The sequence below is a fragment of the Meles meles genome, chromosome 19 (genome assembly GCF_922984935.1).
Source record: "Meles meles chromosome 19, mMelMel3.1 paternal haplotype, whole genome shotgun sequence".
NCBI classification, from domain to species: Eukaryota; Metazoa; Chordata; class Mammalia; order Carnivora; family Mustelidae; genus Meles; species Meles meles.
In genome coordinates, this window is record NC_060084.1 from 23,159,176 (window position 1) to 23,183,067 (window position 23,892).

General features: G+C 36.5%; 1 protein-coding gene across 3 annotated transcripts in view; it reads left to right on the plus strand.

The window, feature by feature from the left end:
* CDH8 (cadherin 8) overlaps positions 1-23,554 on the plus strand; it is a 383,236-nt gene extending 359,682 nt beyond the window's left edge. For all 3 annotated transcript variants that reach the window (XM_045989291.1, XM_045989294.1, XM_045989292.1), the window contains 2 exons: positions 19,853-20,104; positions 21,504-23,554. In XM_045989291.1, the coding sequence (XP_045845247.1) occupies positions 19,853-20,104; positions 21,504-21,997 (746 nt within the window). In that variant the 3' untranslated portion in view covers positions 21,998-23,554. The remainder of the gene's footprint in view (positions 1-19,852; positions 20,105-21,503) is intronic.
* Positions 23,555-23,892: the final 338 nt, after the last annotated feature.

Consider the following 23,892-nt stretch of genomic DNA (forward strand, 5'->3'; position numbering starts at 1 on the left):
TTGGGCTTGATCCCAGGACCCCGAGATATGACCTGAGCCAAAATAGTAAGATGCTTAAACGACTGAACCACCCAGCACCCCTATAAGTTTTATTGATCTTTACAAGTAAATAATTATTTTTTATTATATTTATACTTTTTGTTTATTACTCTTTCACTGATACTCATACCTTTAATTCTTTCATTTATATATTTGGACTTAATTCGCTCTTCTTTTTCTTGTTCCTTCAGACGCACATTAGTCACTGATTTTAAGACTTCTTTTATATCTAACATAAGCATTTAACACTTTAAACTCTTCTTAGATATTTCTTTAGTTCCAACCCACAGATTTTGATGGGTTGTGTTTCCATTCTCATTCAGTTCCCAATATATTTTCTAATGTCCCTTGCAATTTCTTCTTTGACTCATGGATTACTTAGAAGCGTGGAGCTTTATTTCCAGCTTTTTGGTGATATTCCACGTACATTTTTGTTATTGTGTTCTAATTTAATTATTTCATATCAGGGAACATAAGTTGTTTATTTCAAGTGTTTGGCATTAGAACTTTTTATGACCCAAAATGTAGTCTATCTTTCTGAATAGTTTAGCTACATTTGAAAAGAACATATATTATTTTTGCTGTTGTGAGTGGAATTTTCTATAAATGACAGGTTATATACTAAAATTATCAAGTTCAAGTATTCTGTAACCTTACTATTTTCTTCCTACTGTTCTATCAGTTACTGAGAAAGGAGTGTTGAAATCTCAAAGTATTATGGGACTGGTCTACTGCTACTTTTAATTCTGACCCTTTTTGTTTTATGTATTTATAGTTGATCATCACATATTAAACCTTCTTGTTGAATTGACCTACTCATAATTATGAACTAGCCCTCCTTATCACTGATAATTTTCATTGGTCTAAAATTTATTTTTTTTATTTTTAAAGATTTTACTTATGTATTTGACAGACAGATCACAAGTAGGCAGAGAGCCAGGCAGAGAGAAAGGCAGAAGCAGGCTCCCCACTGAGTAGAGAGCCTGATGCAGGGCTTGATCCCAGGACCCTGGGATCATGACCTGAGCCAAAGGCAGAGGCTTTAACCAACTGAGCCACCCAGGTACCCCTAAAATTTGTTTTGTTTGATATTAATATGCATTCTACTTTTCTTATTATATTAATAATATAATATACGGCTAATATTAACAAAGCTTTCTTATGTTAGGAGTATTCATAATATATTTTTTGAATTTTTTCCTTTTTTATCGCTTTCCTCAATCTTTCTCTTTGCACACATTCCTCCTCTGTAGTACTTACTCCTACAAATCCAAACACTCTTCTTTGTGTCTTCAGCTCAATGAGACTATAATTCTCTCCTTGGGCTATTCTGAAGTTGAGAGCTTTCAAATTGCATTGAACAGTACTTTTAAAATATTTAAAATGAGATGTCTCAGTCTATGTCTCAGACTCTCAGACAATGAGATGTCTATTAAAACTCACCAACAATGTTGTAGAATGTGCTCCAGATTTCTTCCAAGGACAATAATCCAGCTGGGTTGACATTCCTAAGAAAGAAAGAGTAAAATTTGTATAAGAACGAGTTATACTTGTCATAGTTGTTGTTTTGGTACAATAATAATAAGAACAAAAATAGCAAAGCAAGGCTAGCATCATCAAAGAAATATGTAATATAAATAGCATTCTATTTGGAAGTGGGGGGGGGATGTTGTATATTCTTACTGGAACAATCTTGATTCAGTTGGAGAAAGAATTGGCATAAACCAGAATATTTTAATGAAGTGAGCTCTCTACTGATGGATAAAATGCATCCTAAAATGACACAGATAAACCTTCTTAGAGAATTCTCAAATTTTCACCGTAATTGTTGGAATATTTGTGTTCCCAGTCAGTTGAGGCACATACATGTGAAAATACTACAAGGAAGGAAGAGTACGCAAGACCAAAAAAAAAAAAAAAAAGAAAAGAAATCTTTCAAATGATACTAATGATCTTGAGCTAAAAAGGCTTAAGGATGAAATAGGAAAGCAATGCAATTCAACATTACCTACTGTGTGCTAGACACTGGTGATATGACATGTAAATGTTCACTGGACAGTCTTCTCTTTAGGAAACATCAGTGTATTTTCTGAACGTGGCTCAGAATTGTAACAATTTCCTAGTGGTTTTTTGCTTTTTCTTAGGTGATATAGGCAGCTGTGATTTCACTTGGGCCTGCCTGTGATTGAGATAAAGTCTTAAACCAAAATCTGGATTGCCAAAACCAATGACTGTTTTTTTGTTTGTTTTAAAGATTTTTTTTTTTTTGACAGAGATCACAAGTAGGCAGAGAGGCAGGCAGAGAGAGAGGGGAAAGCAGGCTCTCTGCTAAGCAGAGAGCCCAATGCAGGGCTCGATCCCAGGACCCTGAGATCATGACCTGAGCCGAAGGCAGAGGCTTTAAATGACTAAGCCACCCAAGTGACCCAATGACTGGTTTTTTACTACTAATTAAGTGGAAGTTGTCCTTGGAAGAGCCTTCCTCCTCAACACATATCTTCTCAGTTCTTTACTTTATATTCCAACTTTGAGGCTTTCAAGTAGAAATTCGCTGTAGAGTATAAAAGTATGAAGTCTAGATATTCTTAAAAGATTACAGATCTTTGCTTCATTTCAAGGTTAAGGTAACTGATAGCCTTACATGTATTAATAAAAACCACTATTATTTTAAGTTTTATAAACACTTTACACATGACATACCCTGAAAATACGCTGTAGGTGGAAAAACACATTTGTTTCTCAAAGACCTTCTGACCCTCAGCTCCTTAATTAGTACTTTGGGTATAATAAGAGTATTTGCTGTGACCTTGGGGAAATTATTTTAAAACGCAACTGGGTAAGGAATGAAATTGGGATGCAAACAGAGTTAGGAATGATTCCAGAGCCTGAATATTATCTGATATTGATTCTGAAATAATACATCCTAAAGAAATTATACCTAAGGTAAGTTATTCAGGAATCAGAATGTTGAAAATGGAATAAATCCCCCTCAACTTCTACTTGTGAAATACACCTCTTAGAGTTCCAAAAGATGGAGTATTTGGTGGTAGGGATCTTTATATCACTGTCCATTACCAGAAAATACTATGTACCCACTGTCAATGGGGGATGGCAAGCTTGGAAAATCAAATATCATCTTGAGAATATTTTAAAAGACTCATCAAAAAAATTCCCTTTTATTTTAAAAGAAAGTATTAAAATGAAATCATGCATGACTTCAAAATGTATTCAGATTTCTCTGTAGTGTATAACAATAGGGAATTTTATCAGATTACATTTTTTCAATAAGAAGAGTTTGAATGAGTTTGATGTGATTTCTATTTCAATCATAAGGGTGACCTACACAGGTATCTTCTTCTTCGATCATCTTATTTCTGCTCTCTCCATCTGTATTTTAACCTGTTAATATGTGGGTGAATTTGAGGAAAAGCAAATCAGTTTGACCTTTAATGTAAAGTCATTTTTGTATGATCCAAACAGTACTATATCCAATACTTTCCAATACTATAGAGAATGTGGATTTTAAGATTCAAAAGCACGTGCCATTCTCAGCAACCTGGGAGGAATGATAATGTGACCACTGCTTGAATGATAATTTTATCTACATAACTGCCTTCCATCCTCTTGCCTTCACTGTATTAAGACTTCTGCCCAAAGATATATGTTTAGCCAAGCTGTTTTAATATAACATATTAAACTTTAAAATGATTCAAGGACAAACACTGGACTTCAGCTCGCGGTAGGATGCCACATTTTCCTGCATCTTTCCCTCCTTCTTTAGTAGCTATTTTACCACTAAGCCAGAAAAGGAAGAATTATGCAGGAAAATTGCTATCAGCTGCTACCCCTGCTGGATTACAGAACCCAGAGCATAATAGCTTCCCCAGTGGAGCCTCTAAGGGCTTGGGCCAAGCCATTAACCACTGCAAACACCTAAGGGAAGAAACGGAATAGAGTAGAATGGCTTTCGGGCATCCCAGAAGATTTTTATGCAAACAAAATTTATTTGAAATGCAGATGTCCAGGGCCTGTCCCCGGAAGTTCTTATTCAGTTGATTTAAGGTAAAATCCAAGAACAGGCATATTTAATGCAGTCGGATATCTGTATCTAAATAATTGCCTGAATTTCAGAGTTGGCTTCTGTAAGTGTGAATTTTTGCTCAGATACAAGCTGATAATTAAATGACTTAAAATCTGCAATGTCAAGATGGACTGGATATATCAGTGCCTAGTAGATAATAGACACCTTATTTTTAAACAAAAGACCAGGGACCACGTTTCTCTTATTGCATTCTATTTTTGTAGGCTTAGATATATTTTGGACTTCAAAAGGTTCTGCTTGCATTTTCAGTCTCTTGTTACAAAGTGACTCACCTTCACTGATGCCTATCATGTACTTATTCAATGGACCAATTAAACCATTGTATTTACTTTATAATTTTAATTATAATTTCTTTATAATTTAATCTCCATTACACCTCTGAATTAGGAGGCTGTTTCTACTGCCTCTTTCATAAATGAAGTAGTAAATTTCCAGCTAGTTACTGAAGGATGGCCAGAACTTTCCTACATGGAAAAGAAAGAAGTGAGGTTATTGGATGTGAAGGAGAGATGTACAAAATCATACAGCCATAAAGATGATGCAAGGAATAGAACCAAGAAAGCGGTTTTTGGAAATGGGGAGGGATATGGGTTACATATTATTAGTTCCATTACTGACAGATTGAATTTGTACTACTGAGCAGGTATGTATGCCCAGTAGGTAAATAGAAGAGATATAGGGTAAACTTTTAGAAATATTGTCTGCTATTTGAAATCAGATAAGTGAACCAGATTCAAACAGTTCATAAAGGGTGTTAATAACAAAAAAATGACTAAGGAAATACGAAGATCTAATTGACTTTATTCAATGATTCATGAATCAGGCATCATCCCATCCAGCAAATAGAAAGGAGCTCCACTGAACTCTAGGAAAGAAAGTTTTTTTTTTTTTTTTTTAAATCAGAGAAGGATCTGAAAAAAGGAAATTATAAGCAGAAAATGCACTGCTAGGTATACTAAGGGAACAGAAGTTTCTAAAAATGGACTACCTCCTCCTAGTGCTGACCACAAAGCTCTAGGTTGGTTGGTTAAAAGGTGGCAGGGTAGGGAACGGGGCAGGGCGGGGGTTGGGGGGGCAGATGAAACTGCAGTTCGCTTAGGTATCAAGTCTTGGTTTGCTGATGTGGGATTTTAACACAGTGACCCCATTTTGAGCCTATAGGTTTCCTTTTAACAGAGGTTAGATGAAAAGGCTGAGGGCACAATGCTACTGAACAGAAATAGGGAGGAGGGAAAAGATGGAATGCCATTCTTTGTACTTTTTTTTACTTTGTATATTTTTATTTTGTACATATTTTGTATATTTTTGTATATATTATATATATTATTATGTATATTTTTTATTTGTATTGTCTTTGTATTTTGTATTCTGTCTTTGTATTTCTGTCTATAATCCCAGCCCACAGGCGCCTCCTTCCGTAAGGCTTCCTCACATCTGTATCTATGATGGTAGAAGGATAAGTCAAGGTACAGATGGCATAGTGGACCACAGGGTATGAAAGGACAGGGATCACAGTTAGAGGATGGACCACCAGCTGACCGATATTTTGGCTAGCTATATGCTTTCTCTCCCTTCTGGTTCAGAAGTTCCCTGAGATCAGTATTCACATCCTCACTTAACTTAGTCACCTACCTGTTTGCTCATTCAACAAGGGTTAATTAACATCTTGTCATGGAGACTTCTTCTGTAATGTCACACATGATGAACAAAATGTTGCATTAATTAAAGAAGACACTATCTCTGCATCCAAGGGTTATTCCACTGATAAGACAGAAAACCAACATATCTGACTATATTGCGGCACACTGGGTATCAAGGAAGACTTGCGTCGGACAGTGATATCTTGAGACAATAGGCGCTGAATAAGTGAGGGCAGAATTCACTGAATTCACCAGTGTAGGTCTGAAATAAGACAGAGATGTGGGCAAGGGAACATGGATTTGTGCTATTTTTGGTGGCGTTCACTTTACATCTTATTTTCCTATGTGCAAGTTCAAAACATTTAGGGAGATGATGGTGTCTAACAAAGTGACTGAGAATATTTGACCTCTTTCAAATCAAAGGAGTTTAACTAGATAAGCGACTGTTGGTAATTCCTTTCTCTAATATCTTCAGCTCTCCATTCACTGTATTAAAGGATTTCAATACCTTATATGCAATGTATACCTCACTTAAACTGCTATTCTAGAACTGCCTTACTCTCTGGTCCAACTACCATATATATCAAGTATGTTAATGAGCACAAATTTATCAGCTCTGGTGCAAATGGAATTAATCAGCTCTAGTGCAAAATCGATTAATCTCTGACTCTCAGTTTCTTAAATATTTAGAGAGATCTACTCAATCAATAGAGATGTGGTGGAAAAATCTCTTTTGACAATGCTAGCTTTCCGATGTCTGGTTTTGTAACCATTATGAGATTGTTTTCTGGAACCTTACAAGAAATTCCACTAAGGGCCTTAGTATTTCTTTGTTTGTTTTTCTTGCCTAAATAGCTTGCATACCACCCCCCCAAAAGTAATTTTTCACTTCTGCATAAATTCAAATAGATAAAAATATTCTTTCCCCAATCTGTTGATATTTATAAAAGCTTTAAAATTTCCATTCAAACAAAATAGAAACTGATTCTTGGTATAGTTTTCATTTTTGAGAGTTAGTTAATGCAGGTATTTCTGAAGTAAAATGAAGGTCATATAAGTCTTCCTCCCTCATTCCCCAGTGCCTGGAGTAAGATAAATCTAATTTTCATCTAAGCATTAAATGATCTGCATAAGTTTCATGGAGCATTTTGTGTAAGAGCAAGTACGTAAATTGAGTATAGGGAAAAAATAATCAAACTCAGAAGACCTTGAGCAGTGTGATTGTATCGAGCATAAAATTTGGACCCTGTAATACTTATGTTTCTCTCTGGCACCAAAAATAATCACTTTCTAATAATCAATTCATGGTTATATTGCACTACACTATACCATGCTGTGCTGTTAGGTGGACTCTCAGGAGATGGGGTTTAATCTATAGGGTTTTGTGCTGAACACATTTTGATCCTTCTAAAATACTAAATTTTCATCTGCCAGTGGCCTCAACCATTTAGATTTTCCTTGTCTCAGATAAAGGTGTCATGGAATGGAAAAACCTCCCTCCACACGGGTTCTCTTTTTTATCTTCTCCTCGAGCTTTAATATCACCTTCCTAGAGCTCATTTTCCTTGTTTTCCAAGGTGACTTTTGTTAAGATGACAAAGTACCCAATAAGCCTTGGATTTGGCTGTAATTCTTAGCTGCCAGCTGAGAAACCTTGAGCAAGTCACTTTATCTTTCAAGAACCCTGTTCCTCATATGCAAAATGGGAATAAGTATGTCCTTCCCTGCCTCTGTATATCCTATTCAATCAGATTTACTAATTCTATTAGTTTATTAGGACTGACATAACAAATTACCAGGAACTGGAGGTTTAAAGCAACCAGAGATACCTTCTCTCACAGTTCTGTAGGCCAGAAATCCAAAATCAATGTACAGACAGGGCCCTACTCCCTCCAGAGACTCTAGAGGAGAATTGTTTCTTTGGGTTTTCCAGCTTCTCTGTTGGCTTGTGGTTACATCATACCAATGTCTGCCTCTGTGGTCACATCATACAATGTCTGTTTCCTTGCCTCTGTGTCAAATTAACCTCTGCTTCGCTCTTCTAAGGACACACGTTCTGAATTTAGTGCCCACCAGGTCATCCCAGAGGAACTCCTCGTCTCAAGATACTTCATTTAATTACGTTATCTGTAAGGACTCTTTTCCGAGTAAGGTAACATTCATGGATTTCAAGAAGAAGGACTTGGATCTGTCTTTTTGGAGGTCACCATTTGGACCCCTATACTCAACAGCATCTTCATATAATCTAAAATTTTTTCCCCTCTTCTATTAACAATTGAAAAATAGTTCGTGTAGCTTCTTAAAGAATTTTAGAAGAGGCTTAACTTTTATACGCTATTTGATGAGTTGTAAACATAGTCCAGCCTCTGCACATTTCCTCTGCAAAAAGAAAACCATGCAGATATGTATAGAACTGTAGTACTGTGTGGTTATAGCGGAACAAGTTTTTCTGTTAAAAAAGTGTTGATTCATTCTACATGTACTTACAGATTGTTGACCAAACATGGTTTGGTGTTAGTCTAGGAACTTCCAAAAGAATTCACACTGATTTTTTTTTCCCCCTCAAGGCAAAGTAAACCTTGGTTGGTATTTTATGGCTAGATATACTTTATTATTAAATATTAGGAAATTTGATAATGAGTTAACACTTGATAAACATTGGTATTATGGACATCAGGTGGTATGGTGGACAATCTAATGAGAAAAAAAAGAGTAACAAATGATCTAATTAGGTGATTCAGAATATTCAGTTGCTTGTTGCAGATTTAGTATGTTGGTACACTTTCAATGAATTATGTAGGAAGTTATAATGGGACTGGAGGAGATTGGCTTCACAGAGTCTTAGTTTTTATTAATTCATTGCAGCCTGATTGTTTCCAACAAGACTTAATGTTTAGAGTAAAAATGTATACATGAAATAGAGATGGTATGATCTTCATGCTCCTAGATATTAGGTATTGTATATATATATATCTGCATCTAATTTGCTGAAAGCCCATAGATTTGGTATCTTTATTGCTTTGTTAGGTTTCTAGAAATAAACAGCAGATACAACACAATGATAAGAACTTAATTAAATCTCTTGTCCAAACCTACTGAACAGAGTGCCAGTTCCCCCTTTGTTTCGACCTTCTTGCCATTTTCATTCCATTTTACTTAACCAAGAAAATTTGAAATGAATTTGCAAGTCAATGCCAGGAGGCATTGCTCGAAAAGACAAAACATCTACTGATCTTCTCTTCATCTATTCCTTTTGTCATAAATATTTGTCTGGTGAATGCCTTCATTAACTCTGGCTCCTTGTTGCTTTTGCCTGCATGTAAAAGAATAAACAAAACCATAGCTCCATGATTTCTAATAGATGGGAGCTAAGCAAAATAAAATTTCTGCACCAGGGCAACAATAACAGATGAACTACAGTAAAAACAACAGAGAATTTAATTTGCCTGCTTTATTTTATCTGGGGGGAAGAAAAAGGACAATGAGGAAAGAACATGGGATATTTAAATAATAACAAGAATAATGACCTTTCTTTTTCTACTAAAAATACAGAGAAAATAAATGGAAGGGAGGAAATGAGTTACGACTGTGGGAAAAACGTTATTACAAATAATGTTAAGGAACGATCCAGGTAGACACAGTCTATCTCTTTAGATAGACTTTGTATTTTTTATTTTTCATGGAGTATGCATTTGGAATTAATTAGGGACTACGATACTATTTTAGTCTGCTCAGGCTGATATAACAAATACAGCAGACTGGTGGCTTAAACAACAGACATTTATTTCTCACAGTTCTGGAGGTTGGGAAGTCTAAGATCAAGGGATAAAGGTGCAGGCAAGGTATGTTTCATTCTGAAGCCTCCACTCCCTGCCTGCTTGTAGGGGGGCACCCACCACCTTGCTGTGAGCTCACGTGACCTCCTCTCTGTGTACGCAAAGGTGAAGAAAGAGAAGCTCTCCTGTGTCTCTTCTAATAAGGGTAATAATTCAAGGCCCCACCCTATGACCTCCTTTAACTTTAATGACTTCCTTGTAGGATCTGTCTCTAGATACAGCCACAGTGGAAGTTAGGGATTCAACGTATCAATTGCAGATGGGGACAGGAGCCTGAAACCTTCAGTCTATAACAATATTTAGTGGTTTATTTACAAAAGGAAACTTTTCTTATAAGGGTATCAATGTTCCATGAAGGAAGGTCTTTTGATTGCCAACTCCAAATGATTCAAAAACTTAATATTAACAATCAAAGAAGACATCCCTCTGAAACTAACCATAGGAGATACTAATTCAGACTTGCACATTCCTCTGAGTAGAAGACTAAGTCATACAATTTCAGCTCAGTAAAAAGGAATTCTGGTGCGCACCTCTGTAACGGGATGGTGGTTCATGTATGTTGGGTTTCTGGGATGGTACTTCAGATGTTCTTCCCCTCAGTCTTCTCTATTTGAATCTAAGCATTCTTAGTTTATTGTTCGTGTTATATGATAAGAGTTATGCCCAGATTAAGACTTCGAAACCATGAATATTTCTCTGAAATTTCCATATAGATTCAGGCTATATCTCCTTTCCAACAGCCTACAATCGAACCTTCTCATGGACTTATTCTGAATCATATATAGTTCTCTAACTCCCTATGACAAAATAACATGAAAGGAAATAAATACGAGACCCACAAAATGTGGTTAATGATTACCTAGTCTTTCATTCACTTAACAAATATTTGCAAAGTACTCATTATGCATCTTAAATTGGTTATTTGTTACTTAGAATTTCCTCAGTTTATTTCTGCATCCCCAGGGTCTATCACATCCCTATTACTATATTACTTTTTTGTAATAAGTGCCTTGATGAAAATATAATTTTTTTATAAAATTGCATAATAAGTCTGGGGCGCCTGGGTGGCTCAGTCAGTTAAGCATCTGTCTTTGGCTCAGTTCATGATCTCAGAGTCCTGGGATGGAGTCCCACATCAGGCTCCCTACTCAGCAGGGTGCCTGCTTCTCCTTCCCTCTGCCTTCCGTCTATCTACATGTGCTCACTCTCTTTCTCTCTGTCAAATAAATAAATAAATAAATATCTTAAAAAAAAAAGATTGCATGACAAATCTATCTGGGCAACTTGGGTGCAGTTAGTAAAGGAAATTGTCCATAAAAAGAAAAAAAGGCATTTAAGCACAGACATAAAGAATGACATAAATATTAATTCAAGTTAGGGCTAAGGGAGAGTAGACAGATTATCAGGAAGAAGAAAGAGCAATGTGCGTGCCAAGGGGTGAAGATCCTTGACTCATAAAAAGCCAGGATGGTTAGAACATAGAGGATTGGTAGGACAGGAAGCAGGAGAATGAGGCAGGGTCTAGACCATGCAAGGAACATTGGAAGAAAAAGAATCTATAACAGAAATTCTAAGTGGACTTAGCACGCTTCTAATGTACAGTGAGTTGATCACTTCCTTAAAACTGAAACAGTCCAAATAAAAGTGGATAAAACAACGTGACCAAGGTTGTTATGAAGATCTTCACTCTGTGTCAAGTCCTGTGCTGAAGGCTGAGAACAGAGCCTTGACTAAGGCTAGTCCCCCAAGGGGGGTTAGACTCTAGTGAGATAATACATGCATTTTACTGAGTATTATCTATTCTCTCTACAAGGTCTAAACCATTGCATAAAAATTCTAAGACCTTAATTTTAAGATGGCTGTTTTTGATACAGCCTTTAACGATTTCTAGTAAAGCTCTAACAAATCTGAAGGAAAGAAATGGCAACAACTGAACATTTAAGTGAATATATTTATTTATAATGAATCCATTATTAGAATCCGAAAGGAATTTCATGCATAATGGCATAATGTAATATACTACCTGAAATAAAGCAAGCCTATACACCTATTATTTATCTGGTTCCTATTTTACTATTTGGAATAGACCTTGTTTTACTCAGCCAAGGAGTAAGGAACGCAGGGATACCACTATTTTGGGAATACTGTCATTTGAAGTAGGCCTCTGCTGCTGTTGTGCTTTAACACCCCACCAAAATATTTCCTTCAACATTCAGTCATAAGCAGAAACAAATGGGTTTAGAATATGAAGCAAGATTCTGGAAATGGAGTCCTTCATCCTCTTTGGCATAATGCTCAGAAGCAAAACATTCCAGGAGGAAGAGAAAATGGGAAAACCCTTAACTGGAGGAAATATAGAGAATACAAATATTTGACTATTTCACTGACTAAGAATATCAAACAACCAGGTGATAAGGTTAAGATACGTTGCTATCATCTCAATGCAGCACAAAGGCACAAGATGGGACAGCAACTAGACATTGCTCTCCACCTGGATATTGGTCCTCCCTCCAGAAAGCCAAATGCTTCTGTTCCACCCTTTTCTTAAATAGATCTTGGCATAACACCCTTGTTCCCCTTCCCAAACCTTGTTTTTATAACTCAATTTCAAGAGATTTAAATTTAAAAAATCACGACATACATGTCTATGGGCTTTCAGTGATCACTCTTTTTTCCTCATAGATTTTCCAGTTTTAGAAAAATGTGTTTTCTCCAGTGAGTCATTATCAGGGTATGCTCTTCTGTTAGCTCAAAAGGAAAAAGTAAATGCAGTAAGTGCAAAAATCAGGAGCAGAAGCCATGAGGATAGAATAGGTTGCAATGCAGAAGCAAGACAACAGAAAGTAGAAATGCATGAAAATATGAAGGACTGAAAAGGTTTTTATTTTTTTATTTTTTAAAAATTTATGTATTTATTTGACAGAGAGACAAACTCTCTCTGGGGGAGTGGGAGAGGGAAAGCAGGCCTCCCGCCCAGCAGGGAGCCCAATGCAGGGCTCCATCCCAGGACCCTGGGATCATGACCTGAGCTGAAGGCAGATGCCCAACCAACTGAGCCACCCAGGCACCTGTGAAAGGAAGGTTTTTAAATAATACTATAGTGTAAAAACAAACAAACAAACAAAAAACAACTATAGTGTAATTGAATCCAGGTTTAGAGGCACCAAACAACCGTCCTTTATATAACTGCCTTTTCCCTTTGCATCACTGGAAAGAAAAAAAAAAAAAAGAAGAAGAAAGAAAGAAAAGAAAAAAAAATTAAGGAGACCAAAAGAGTGCAAAGTAAACAGATAATAACAAAAAGTGCCTGCCTTTTCCCTTTGCATCACTGGAAAGAAAAAAAAAAAAAAAAGAAGAAGAAGAAAGAAAGAAAAGAAAAAAAAATTAAGGAGACCAAAAGAGTGCAAAGTAAACAGATAATAACAAAGTGCCTTCCAATAAACACCATCAGTCATCTTAATGTTCAACGTCAAAAGCTGTTTTCTTTTTTGGTATCAAGAACAAGGTACAGGTGTTGCCATAATTTCTTATGCTCAGAATTGTGTTAGAGTGTTGTTAGTATAGTGCAATGAGAAAAAAAATTAATATAGGCATTTTAAGACTGTAACTTTCCCTCTAAGCATTGCTTTAGCTGCATCCCTTGCATTTTGATTTGCTCTATTTTCTTTTGCATTGTCTCACAATATTTTCTAATTTCCCTTTTGAACTCTCTTTGACCCAATGGTTATTAAAGAAAGCACTGTTGAATTTCTACATAGTTGTGAGTTTCCCAAATTTCTTTCTATTACACACATCCAATTCCATTATGGTCAGAAACATATTTTGCATGATTATCCCTTTAAATTTACTGACGTTTATTTTACGGTCTTGCGAATTATCTACAATGCAGGATGTTCCATGTGTACTTAAGAAGGATATTATTCTGTTATTGGTGAGAGCAGTGTTCTATAGATATGTCTTAGATACAGTTGGTTTACACTATCTCTTAAGTCTTCTATCTCCTTTATTTCTGCCTAGTTGTTTTATTCATTATTGAAAGTGAGAAACGGAATATCCAGCTATTACTTTCTAATTTCTAGATGTAATATCCTCAAGAAAATATTATGTACTTAACGTTTTATACAATTGCTTTTTAAAAACACTTAAGAAAAGGAGAAAAACTATGTATTCTATCTTTCATAATGACAAAATTACTTTTCCTGATGCTCTTTATTTGTAATGTGGATTTAAATTACCATCTGGGGTTATTCGCTTTCAGTCCAAAAAAAGTTCCTTTAGTGTTTCTTACAAGGCGTGTCTGCTGATGACAAATTCTCTCAGCTTTTGTTTACTTTCAAAGTCCCTATTTCATATTCCTTTTGTTTGTTTTGGAAAGAAAGCTTTGTTGAATATATGATCCATGGTTGAAAGTGTTTGCTTTAAGCACTTTGAATATGTTTGTCCCATGTCCCTCTGGCCTCCATTATTTCTATAAAACTTCAGTTGTTAATCTTATGGCGGGGGGGCGTCCTTTGCAAGGGATGAGTCAGTTTCATCTAGCTTTAAAGTTGTTCTCCCTGTCTTTGGCTTTCTTTCTTTCTTTTTTTTTTTTTTTTTTTACCATGATACATTGTTTGTGAATCTCTTTGTGTTTACCTTCTTAGAGGTTGTTGAGATACCTAATGTTTTCAAAATCTTTTTGCAGTTGTCAGCTTTTTTTTTTTTTCTTTTCCTTTCTTTCTCTCCTGATATTTTTCTTCCACATGTGTTGGCACATTAAATAGTGTCCCACTTTCTTCTTGGGCTCTGTTCATTTTTCTTCATTATTTTTTTTTCTCTCCATTCTTCAGTATGCATATTTTCTATCCATCTATCTTCAAGTCCATGGATGCTTTCTTTTGCCAAATCAAATCTACTGATTAGCCACTCTAATTAACATTTTATTTCAGTGATTCTATTTTATTTCAGTGCTTAACTCCAGAATTTCCATTGTGATCTTTTAAAAAATAATTTCCATCCATTGAGATTCTCTATTTGATGTGACATTATCACCATATCTTTCTGTTTTCTCTTTAGTCGTGGTTTTAGTTTATTGAACCCATTTATAATGACCCCTTAGAAGTCTGTTTAATCTGGTATCAGGTTGATTTCATGAATAGTTTCTTTTGCCTTTTTTCCCCCTGGTATATGGGTTTCCTGTTTGTTCATATGTCTAGTAATCTTTGTTGGAAACTGGACATTTTAGATAATTTATTATAACAAATCTGGTTATTAGCTCCCCACCCGGAACTTATTATTGCTATTTGCTTATTGACTGGCTGGACTATGTTCATTAAGTCTATTTCATCTCTGCAGTATTATGTCACTGATACTTCACCTCAGGGGATCCCAGTCTTAGGTATGCCCACAGTCACCCTAGAATGACCCTGGTGGTTTCAGCAGGGTCTTCTATGTCTCTTTCCCTGACCATGCCCCAGGTGTCAAGCTCCATTAATTGCCAGATGATTTCTGTTTTCAATTTTGGGGCCAAGCTTGCTCTAAAGACTAATCCAATCAAGTTTGCGCCCCTTATAGTGTATTTCTATGGGTCAGTGTTGCAGATTTGTTCCACCCAGAGAGGTTCCTCCCCCAATCACTGTCTCCTCCATCCTCTGCTTGCAAAACTGTAAGCCACTGACTCTACAGGTGAGTTGGAAACTATGATGTGTTTCTCTGAGTGAAGTGTTTTAGATGATGAGCACTTGGTGCTGGGGGACAGTAGCTTTAAGTCTTTTTGGCTTGCCTCTTCCAGCAGATAACCACTGCCTTATAGGCATAACAAGGGCAACCGAGGCCCTATATTCCCACTGGAGCCCTGCCCCGGGAGAACTTCTACTGCACAAGAACAGGCTGTGAGAAAGAAAAGAGCCCTCTCTTGGCTGCACTCACCCAAAATTTAGTTTCAACAAAAGATATCTAGGAGTAGGATGAAACTGCATCACGTCCTAGTTTCTGGCAAGACAGTCCTTTATCTGCTAGCTGAGAGGAGAGGGATCCCTGTGTTCTTGGCTGAACCAGTTTAGAGTAGAACTTCCAACTCACAGAACTGGGAGAAGGGAAGGAGAGTGGGTTCTGCTTCATACACCAGGATCTCACTCTTCTTACCAACCTTTGGTAGATTCTCTTGGATAAATGGTTCTTCATTTGCTGCTTGCCTCCAGGACCATTTCTGGAGATGTTAAATGGTTTTCCTGTACAGCTTTCACCATTTTCACTAGGGAACAGTTCTGTGGAGCTCCTTACGTTGTCTTGCTGAAGTGGAACTCTGTAATGAGACATATTTTTATAAGTAAAAAGAAAGGTTTAGACGGTTGTTAGAATTAAAATTAATGCATAAAACAATTACACTTTAGGGGCACCTGGGTGGCTCAGTGGGTTAAAGCCTCTGCCTTTGGCTCAGGTCATGATCCCAGGGTCCTGGGATCGAACCCCACATCAGGCTCTCTGCTCAGTGGGGAGACTGCTTCCCCCCCTTTCTCTCTGCCTGACTCTCTGCCTACTTGTGATCTCTGTCAAATAAATAAATAAAATATTTTTAAAAAGCAGTTTATTTAAAAAAAACCAATGACACTTTATACACCACCAAGAATGATTTGAAATTGCACTATTAAAAAGGTAATATTATCAAAGCAACAAAATATATACAGTACCAATGATAACTAACAAAAGATGTGAAATTCTCTTATAGCTAAAATTAAAAAAAAATATTGACAGGGGTGCCTGGGTGGCTCAGTGGTTTAAGCCGCTGCCTTCAGCTCAGGTCATGATCTCAGGATCCTGGGATCGAGTCCCACATCGGGCTCTCTGCTTAGCGGAGAGCCTGCTTCCCTTTCTCTCTCTCTGCCTCCCTCTCTTGTGATTTCTCTCTGTCAAATAAATAAATAAAATCTAAAAAAAAAAAATTGACATATATTAAAGGAAATAAGGAAACTATCATCTTGAAATGGAACACTAAAGATCATAAAGATGTCAATTCTCTCAAAATTGACTTACATTTTAATATAATTTCTACTCAAGTTCTTAGAGAGATTTCTGTAGAACTTGATAATCTGATTCTCTATTTCTCAGAAATCAGCAAATGAACAAGAATAGCCAAGATACTCTTAAAGAAGAACATGATGGGGAAAATAACCTAATAAACATCAAAGTTATTGTAAAGTTTCCATATGTAAAAAAGCATGATATTGATGGAGGATTATAAAAACAGAGCCTTGGAACATAACAGCCCCTAAAAGATGAGGATACACAATAATTTGATTTGTGAGACACGGAGTGTTGAAGAGCAGTGGGTAAAGGGTAAGTTCCTCAAAAAATAACCTTAGGAAAATTACCAGTACAGAAAAAAAAAAAACAAAAACAATTCTTTACAATTACCTAAATGTGAAGATAGCATTATAAAAATATTTCATGTAATTCACAATTTTAAAAATAAGGTTAGAAACACTAATCTAAAAGACATTGATAAAATTGACTATATTAAAACTTATGAAGTGAAAAGAAGGCAACATAAGTTTTAAAGACACCAACTCCAACTTTATAGAAGATGTGCAACACACAGAAAAAAATGTATTTCAAATACAGGAATTTGAACTGTGTAAAAACTGCTGGTATTTGTTTTTTAAATGTTTACAGTAATAACAGTATAAATACAGTATATTTGCAGTATAAATACAGTAATAATTTCATGTGGTATAATAAAATAATTCAAGTAAGTAAATAAGAAATCTAAACACCAGTCAACAATTTTTTTTAAAAGGGGGGGAAGGGGAGTGAGTAGGCATAGAGGGAATTGACTTGCCTGAATGTAGCAGGTAAAATTTGGCAGAAATGTCTCACAGACTTCCTCTACTTAGTCAATAATTTTCTGTATGTAGGAGGTTAAGAACATACACATATACCAGGTATAGTAAAACTATGAGTTTAGTGGTAGACTCACCTATGCTTTTTTTTTTTTTTAAGATTTTATTTATTTATTTGACAGTGAGAGGGAGACAGTGGGAGCAGGAACATGGGCAGGGGGAGTGGGAGAGGGAAAGCAGGCTTCCCAGCAGGGAGCCTGATGCCGGGCTCCACCCCAGGAACCTGGTATCATGACCTGAGCCAAAGGCAGATGCCCAACCGACTGAGCCATCCAGGTGCTCCCCCACTAATGCTTTTCTAAGTACTAAAGAGAATAGGTTTCTTCAGCAATGAGCAATATTCCTGCTGCAGTTTCTAAATTATCATTATAGATTGTTTTAAGGAGAGAATATGCAAAAATAGTTTCCCATATAAATAATGTCAGCCACAAGAAGACAAAAGCCTCATTGTAATTTTATTAATTGCATCTTGAGGAACAATTCCCATCTTCTGTTTTGAACTACAGTATACGAAATCATCCACAAATGTTCCTTGCACTAATTAACTGTACTCAAACTTGTCACACATTTTCTGAAAATAAAACATGGCTATATATTCTCTATCTGTTGTGAGATAATGTTCTCCTGTTTTTAGCTTAGTGGTATTTCCTTCTAGGTCATGGAAATACAGATAACTGGATCATTTGGTACATAACTGCGTAACTCTATCAGAGTCCTCTTTTCACTCTTCAAATTGCTGAATAATGAGGCAAAACAAGAAGTTTAGAAAAAAATAATGTTAACACCATCTGAGTGTGTTCCTCTTTGCTTACTAGCAAGACACTGCAGATCCACTTGTATCTCAAACAAAAGTAAATATATTTTATACATCTATTTTGGGGAATGACTATCATTTTTTTCCCCTAAAATTCTGATATAGCACTACATGGTACAGAAAATGTAACATTTATTTAAAGTCATTTGAGTGGAATATCTGTTCATGTAGTTGAGTGTGCTAGAAGCCAGAGGATATTGATGACCAAGAATTGGACAACAATAGCTTGGAATCTCTGCTTAATATGCAGCAGTGAGGTAGCCAGGTTTTCTAGGGTCTACAAACTTGCCAATATATGAAAAAAAAAATCCTAACTGAAATCATCTTTTTGCCCAAATAACATTATACACATTAACCGGTATTATGTTTCTGTTTGTCTAGAATATCAGTAAGATAATATGTTCCCATTTTGAATAGATATAGGTCTTTCATTAATCAAAATGAGAAAGTATTAATAATTAATCTAGTCAATATGACTATAGTTCATGGGCTAGGCATGAATAACAACAAAAATTTATTCTGGGGATAAAACTCTGAGAACCATGGGGCTAGCATGGGTCCAGTCACTCCTCACTGACAAGTTTTACCTTGAACTGAAGTGCACCCTTCAGTATTGCTTAAATGTCCTAAAGTATTATCTAGATGACCAGTATATCTTTCCATGATAATTAATTAATACATGCAAAATATAACATCTGCTTCCATAACTTCTCATTTTATTCTTTTTTTGTATAACCACTATAGGTCTTCTCTATAGAATTTTAATAATGTGCCATATCTCCTCCAACTGGCAGTAAATGGGACTTTTGTTATATCTTACTTTAAATGCTCAAGGGCATAAATGACTCTTTCTAGGTACCTGTGGGAATCAACAAAATGCATAGTTTTGTATGCCATGTTGTCATATAATCCCTCTCTTAATACAGAGGTTCCTCTGGGCACCTGGGTGGCTCAGTAGGTTAAGCCTCTGCCTTAGGCTTGGGTCATGATTCCAGAGTCCTGGGATCAAGCCCCACATCGGGCTCTCTGCTCAGCGGGGAGCCTGCTTCCCCCTCTCTCTCTGCCTACCTGTCTACTTGTGATCTGTCTCACTGTGTCAAATAAATAAATAAAATCTGTTAAAAAAATACAGAGTTTCCTCAACATGGCTTTCTATATGTGGTGAAATTCTGTCCAGTGAATTTTGCATTGTCACAATAAATGAGAGAAAAATAAACTTATTTATGGAGAGAGGAGTTGATCTGTGTTTTCTGAAAGGACGGTTGAAAATTATTTTTATAAAATAAATCTTCTGCATTCACAAAGTGATGGTAAAATGTCATCAGGTCATCATGGAGCCCCATTTATTAAACATATCAGGGTGTGAATGTTTTGGTCCATGCCAGCTGGGGAAGTGGGGAGAGGGTAGGGGGAAAGAACCTGAGTGTCCTGTGGAGTTGGGATTGTCTTGAGTTTTGCAGACGATTTATGAACTAGAAAAACAAGTGTTGTCTGGGTAGACATTTTGAAATGATGCAAACTATTGTAATTTTCGCTTTTTCCAGATAATTCCCTCAGCATTTTGGCAAAGCATAACGGATTCAACCGCCAGAAGCAAGAAGTCTATCTGTTGCCAATCATAATCAGTGATAGTGGGAATCCTCCTCTGAGCAGCACCAGCACCCTGACCATCCGGGTCTGTGGCTGCAGCAGTGACGGTGTTGTCCAGTCTTGCAACGTCGAAGCTTATGTTCTTCCGATTGGACTCAGTATGGGCGCCTTAATTGCCATATTAGCGTGCATCATTTTGCTGCTAGGTATGTATTTCCTTCATCGCTTAATGGTCATCATTTTTCTGGTTCATAAATGACTATAAAATAGGACAACAAAGCAAACCTGAACCCCAGTCAGGGGTCAGCATTCTTTTGGGGAAAAGGAACTTTCCTGCACTTCTGCAAGCTTTGATGTCACTAAGGAGGGGTGAAGGGAAAAAAAGCACTGTGATAACCAACATCCAATTGGAAAGGACAACTCGGTGCCTTTTTCAATGCCATCACCAGTGAAGAGAGAGTATAATGGTGGTGGAAGTGGGAATGGACCTTTATGTGGTTACAACAGATCTGTTCTGTAGAAAGTCCTGCAGATCTGATATATACCAATTTACTGCAATGGGGGGGGGGCTCTCATGTATCCAAAATACTCTTTTTTTTCCTAAATAATGTACAGATTGGGTTGATGAGTCCATCCAAACACAAAGTTTGGTGAGATAAAAAGAAAACAAATAAGCAAACAAATTTTTTTTTTCAAAATTACACTGTGTTCCTCAGATATATTCTTGATATCAACATCAAATTAAAATGAAGACTGCAAATTAAGGAGAGATTTTTTGGTAACTTTTCTATTAAAAATATCTATTTATGAAAATGTGATTAGAGTAGGAAGATACACAAGAGGAAAGTCAGACCTTATCCTGTCCTTCAGTAAAGACTATGTCAGTTATTATCTTTCTATTTGCACCTGTCCTGTTCACCCAGTGTCCAGATTAACATTATTTCTAGCCATATTTTACCACATGGACCCCATGAAATCTGATTTGGCTAGCCTGGCTTGTTAGGTACGTGTCTGTTTCCCTTTGCCCACCCACAGGCTTACCTTCCCAGACAGAGGAGTCCCAGCTTTCCTACAAGACAAGAAATTGTCCATGCCAATTTCATGTTCGTCTTGATAATATCACTTCATCTGTGAATGAAGATTATTTGATTAGAGAGAGTCTTGAAGAGCTGATAAGACACAAAATATATGAGATATGATTGACTCCGCTCCTATTTTTATAGAATAAGGGCATGGAATCAAAGGATATTATTAAATGACTTGCGGGAGAGCCACAGCAAGTTAGTTATTTTATCTGTGCTGTTTTCTATTTTGTGCCATTTATTCTAGAGCTTATAATAGTATTACATGCAGCTTTCACCATGGATAGATGCAAACTTAGTCTTTTCACCCAGCCTCATCACCATTTAGTCCACAGAAGCAACCTGGAATCACATGCATTCAGAATTCAATCCCCATCCTTCAGAAAGGTGTTTAACTTAATTCCCCGAATGTTATTAAGGCAATGCCACTCTCTCTTAACATACACAATGCGGTGCTTGTGAAATTATTTGCAAGTCAAGCTAATTGTTATTTCACTTTTTTTTTTTTTTTTTTTGCCTGCAGTCATCGTGGTGCTGTTTGTAACTCTGCGGCGACATAAAAATGAGCCCTTAATTATTAAAGATGATGAAGACGTACGAGAAAACATCATCCGCTATGACGACGAAGGAGGAGGCGAGGAAGACACGGAGGCTTTTGATATTGCGACGCTACAAAACCCAGATGGAATTAATGGATTTTTACCCCGTAAGGATATTAAACCAGATTTGCAGTTTATGCCAAGGCAAGGGCTTGCTCCTGTTCCAAACGGTGTTGATGTCGATGAATTTATAAATGTGCGTCTACATGAGGCAGATAATGACCCCACTGCCCCGCCATATGACTCCATTCAGATTTATGGTTATGAAGGCCGAGGGTCTGTGGCTGGCTCCCTCAGCTCCTTGGAGTCCACCACCTCAGACTCAGACCAGAATTTTGACTACCTCAGTGACTGGGGTCCCCGCTTTAAGAGACTGGGAGAACTCTACTCCGTTGGTGAAAGTGACAAAGAAACTTGACAGTGGATTATAAATGAATCAGTGGAACTGAGCATTCTGTAATATTCTAGGGTCACGCCCCTTAGATACAACCAATGTGGCTATTTGTTTTAGAGGCAAGTTTAGCACCAATCATCTATAAACGCAACTACATTTCAATGTTGAACCAAAAATTAATAATAAAAATAAAAAGTATGTGTTAGGAGGTTATAAATCTTGTGGAGTGTGAATTAAAGTACGTGGAGTGTCTAGAAGTCTTTGGATATTTGATATTTACCTAACCACCACAGACAAAGATTGGGATCCTGGCTAATCCTTAGAGAGATGGTTTTAAAAAAGAGGAAAAAAATCCAAATTAAAAGGTGCTTTCTTAGAAAAATGGACCTGCAAGAAATGTGCTGCTGATACGTGTCTTCTGCAAGGATTTTTATAAATGCAAATGGTTTTTTTCCCCTTCACCAATAAGGATCCCGCCACAAATGATAAAGCAATACTTGGTCTGCTGTACATGATGACTTTTTGGAGTTTTGGGAGGTCTCCTAGATTATACGGTACGGTGACCACACATTGTACATAACTGTTGGCCCCACTTATCAGAGACTGAAATAGCATCTTTAAATATTGTGTCGAGCCTTAAAATATTCACATGTTCGTAATCCATTCCAGGGTGGGGATTGCCAACTCAGTGGTGGGAGGAGAGAAATCCCATTCAAACAGGCTTGTTTTCTGGAAACAGGATTACTCGTTCCCTCCACTTCATCTTCTTCCACAAGGACACAAAGATAAACTGTATCACACAGTGAACTACATAAGAGACAGATGGTTTTATTGCTAGCGCGTGAATTTATTTGTTTAATCCTCAAAATAAATATTTTATTGATGTCCATTAATCCTTTTATTTATTAACGTTGGTAATCTATAGATTAAGGGACTATATGGGAAAAAAACCCTAAATTATATCCATTAATAAGCCTTTAGATTGTTTTATATAAATATATATATACAATGAATGTTTAATACATGTACATTTCGATGAGATGAGTATGGCAGGCAATATTATTAAAGGGGGAGCTGATAGTCTCTTTAGAGTAGAAAGTGTTACTGTGGCTGGTGATGGCAGGAGCAGCATTTTCCCAGAGAAACTTTTGGACTGTTTTCTATTTTGTTCATAATCCTAGTATTTGGTGTTTTTACTACAAGCACAAACATCTGGAAGTATATTGATTCATGTGAATATTTAAACTCTAGACTTTTAGATACCTACATAATGCCCTGCCTAATAAACATGCTTCAAGTCCCCCCTCCCCCACTGTTTTAGAGCAGGAACTGGTTTGTACATAATTTTACTGCTTTTGTTTTTAGCCCTTCTCTCCCTGATCTTCATGGTGATACACAGAACGTCTTAGACTCCAAAAAAGAACAGCACTAGAAGATGTGAGCATATTCAATTTGTAACACATTCCTGCCATTTAGAAGTAGAAAATGTATGATAAAAATCAAGTACTACATGCAGATCATTTTAATTTTCTACTTTGCTTTAATGCAATATTGTTTATTTACTTCATGTATTGTATTCAGAGAAACTCCTGTATTGTTTCCTACTTTGTGAAATATATTTTTATAAATACCTTTGTTGTCACTTTTTTTTTTCTAATCAGATGAAGATCTGTTAAGAGAGACATCAACTCTAATTAGAATTCTAGAACGTTCAACTAAATCATCCCAAAGGATCACGTTGATTTCTAAGAGTCTTTATTATAAAGAAGCGGAGAAGTGAAATGACCTGGCAGTGATCACACAAGAAGGTACCAGCCAGGACATTAAAGGAACATTGTGTATGGGAAGACCAGTCCAGCTATGTTGGTTGGGTCCTCCTGATAGCAGAAGCTGAAACATAGTTAAGAGTAAAAGAAAAA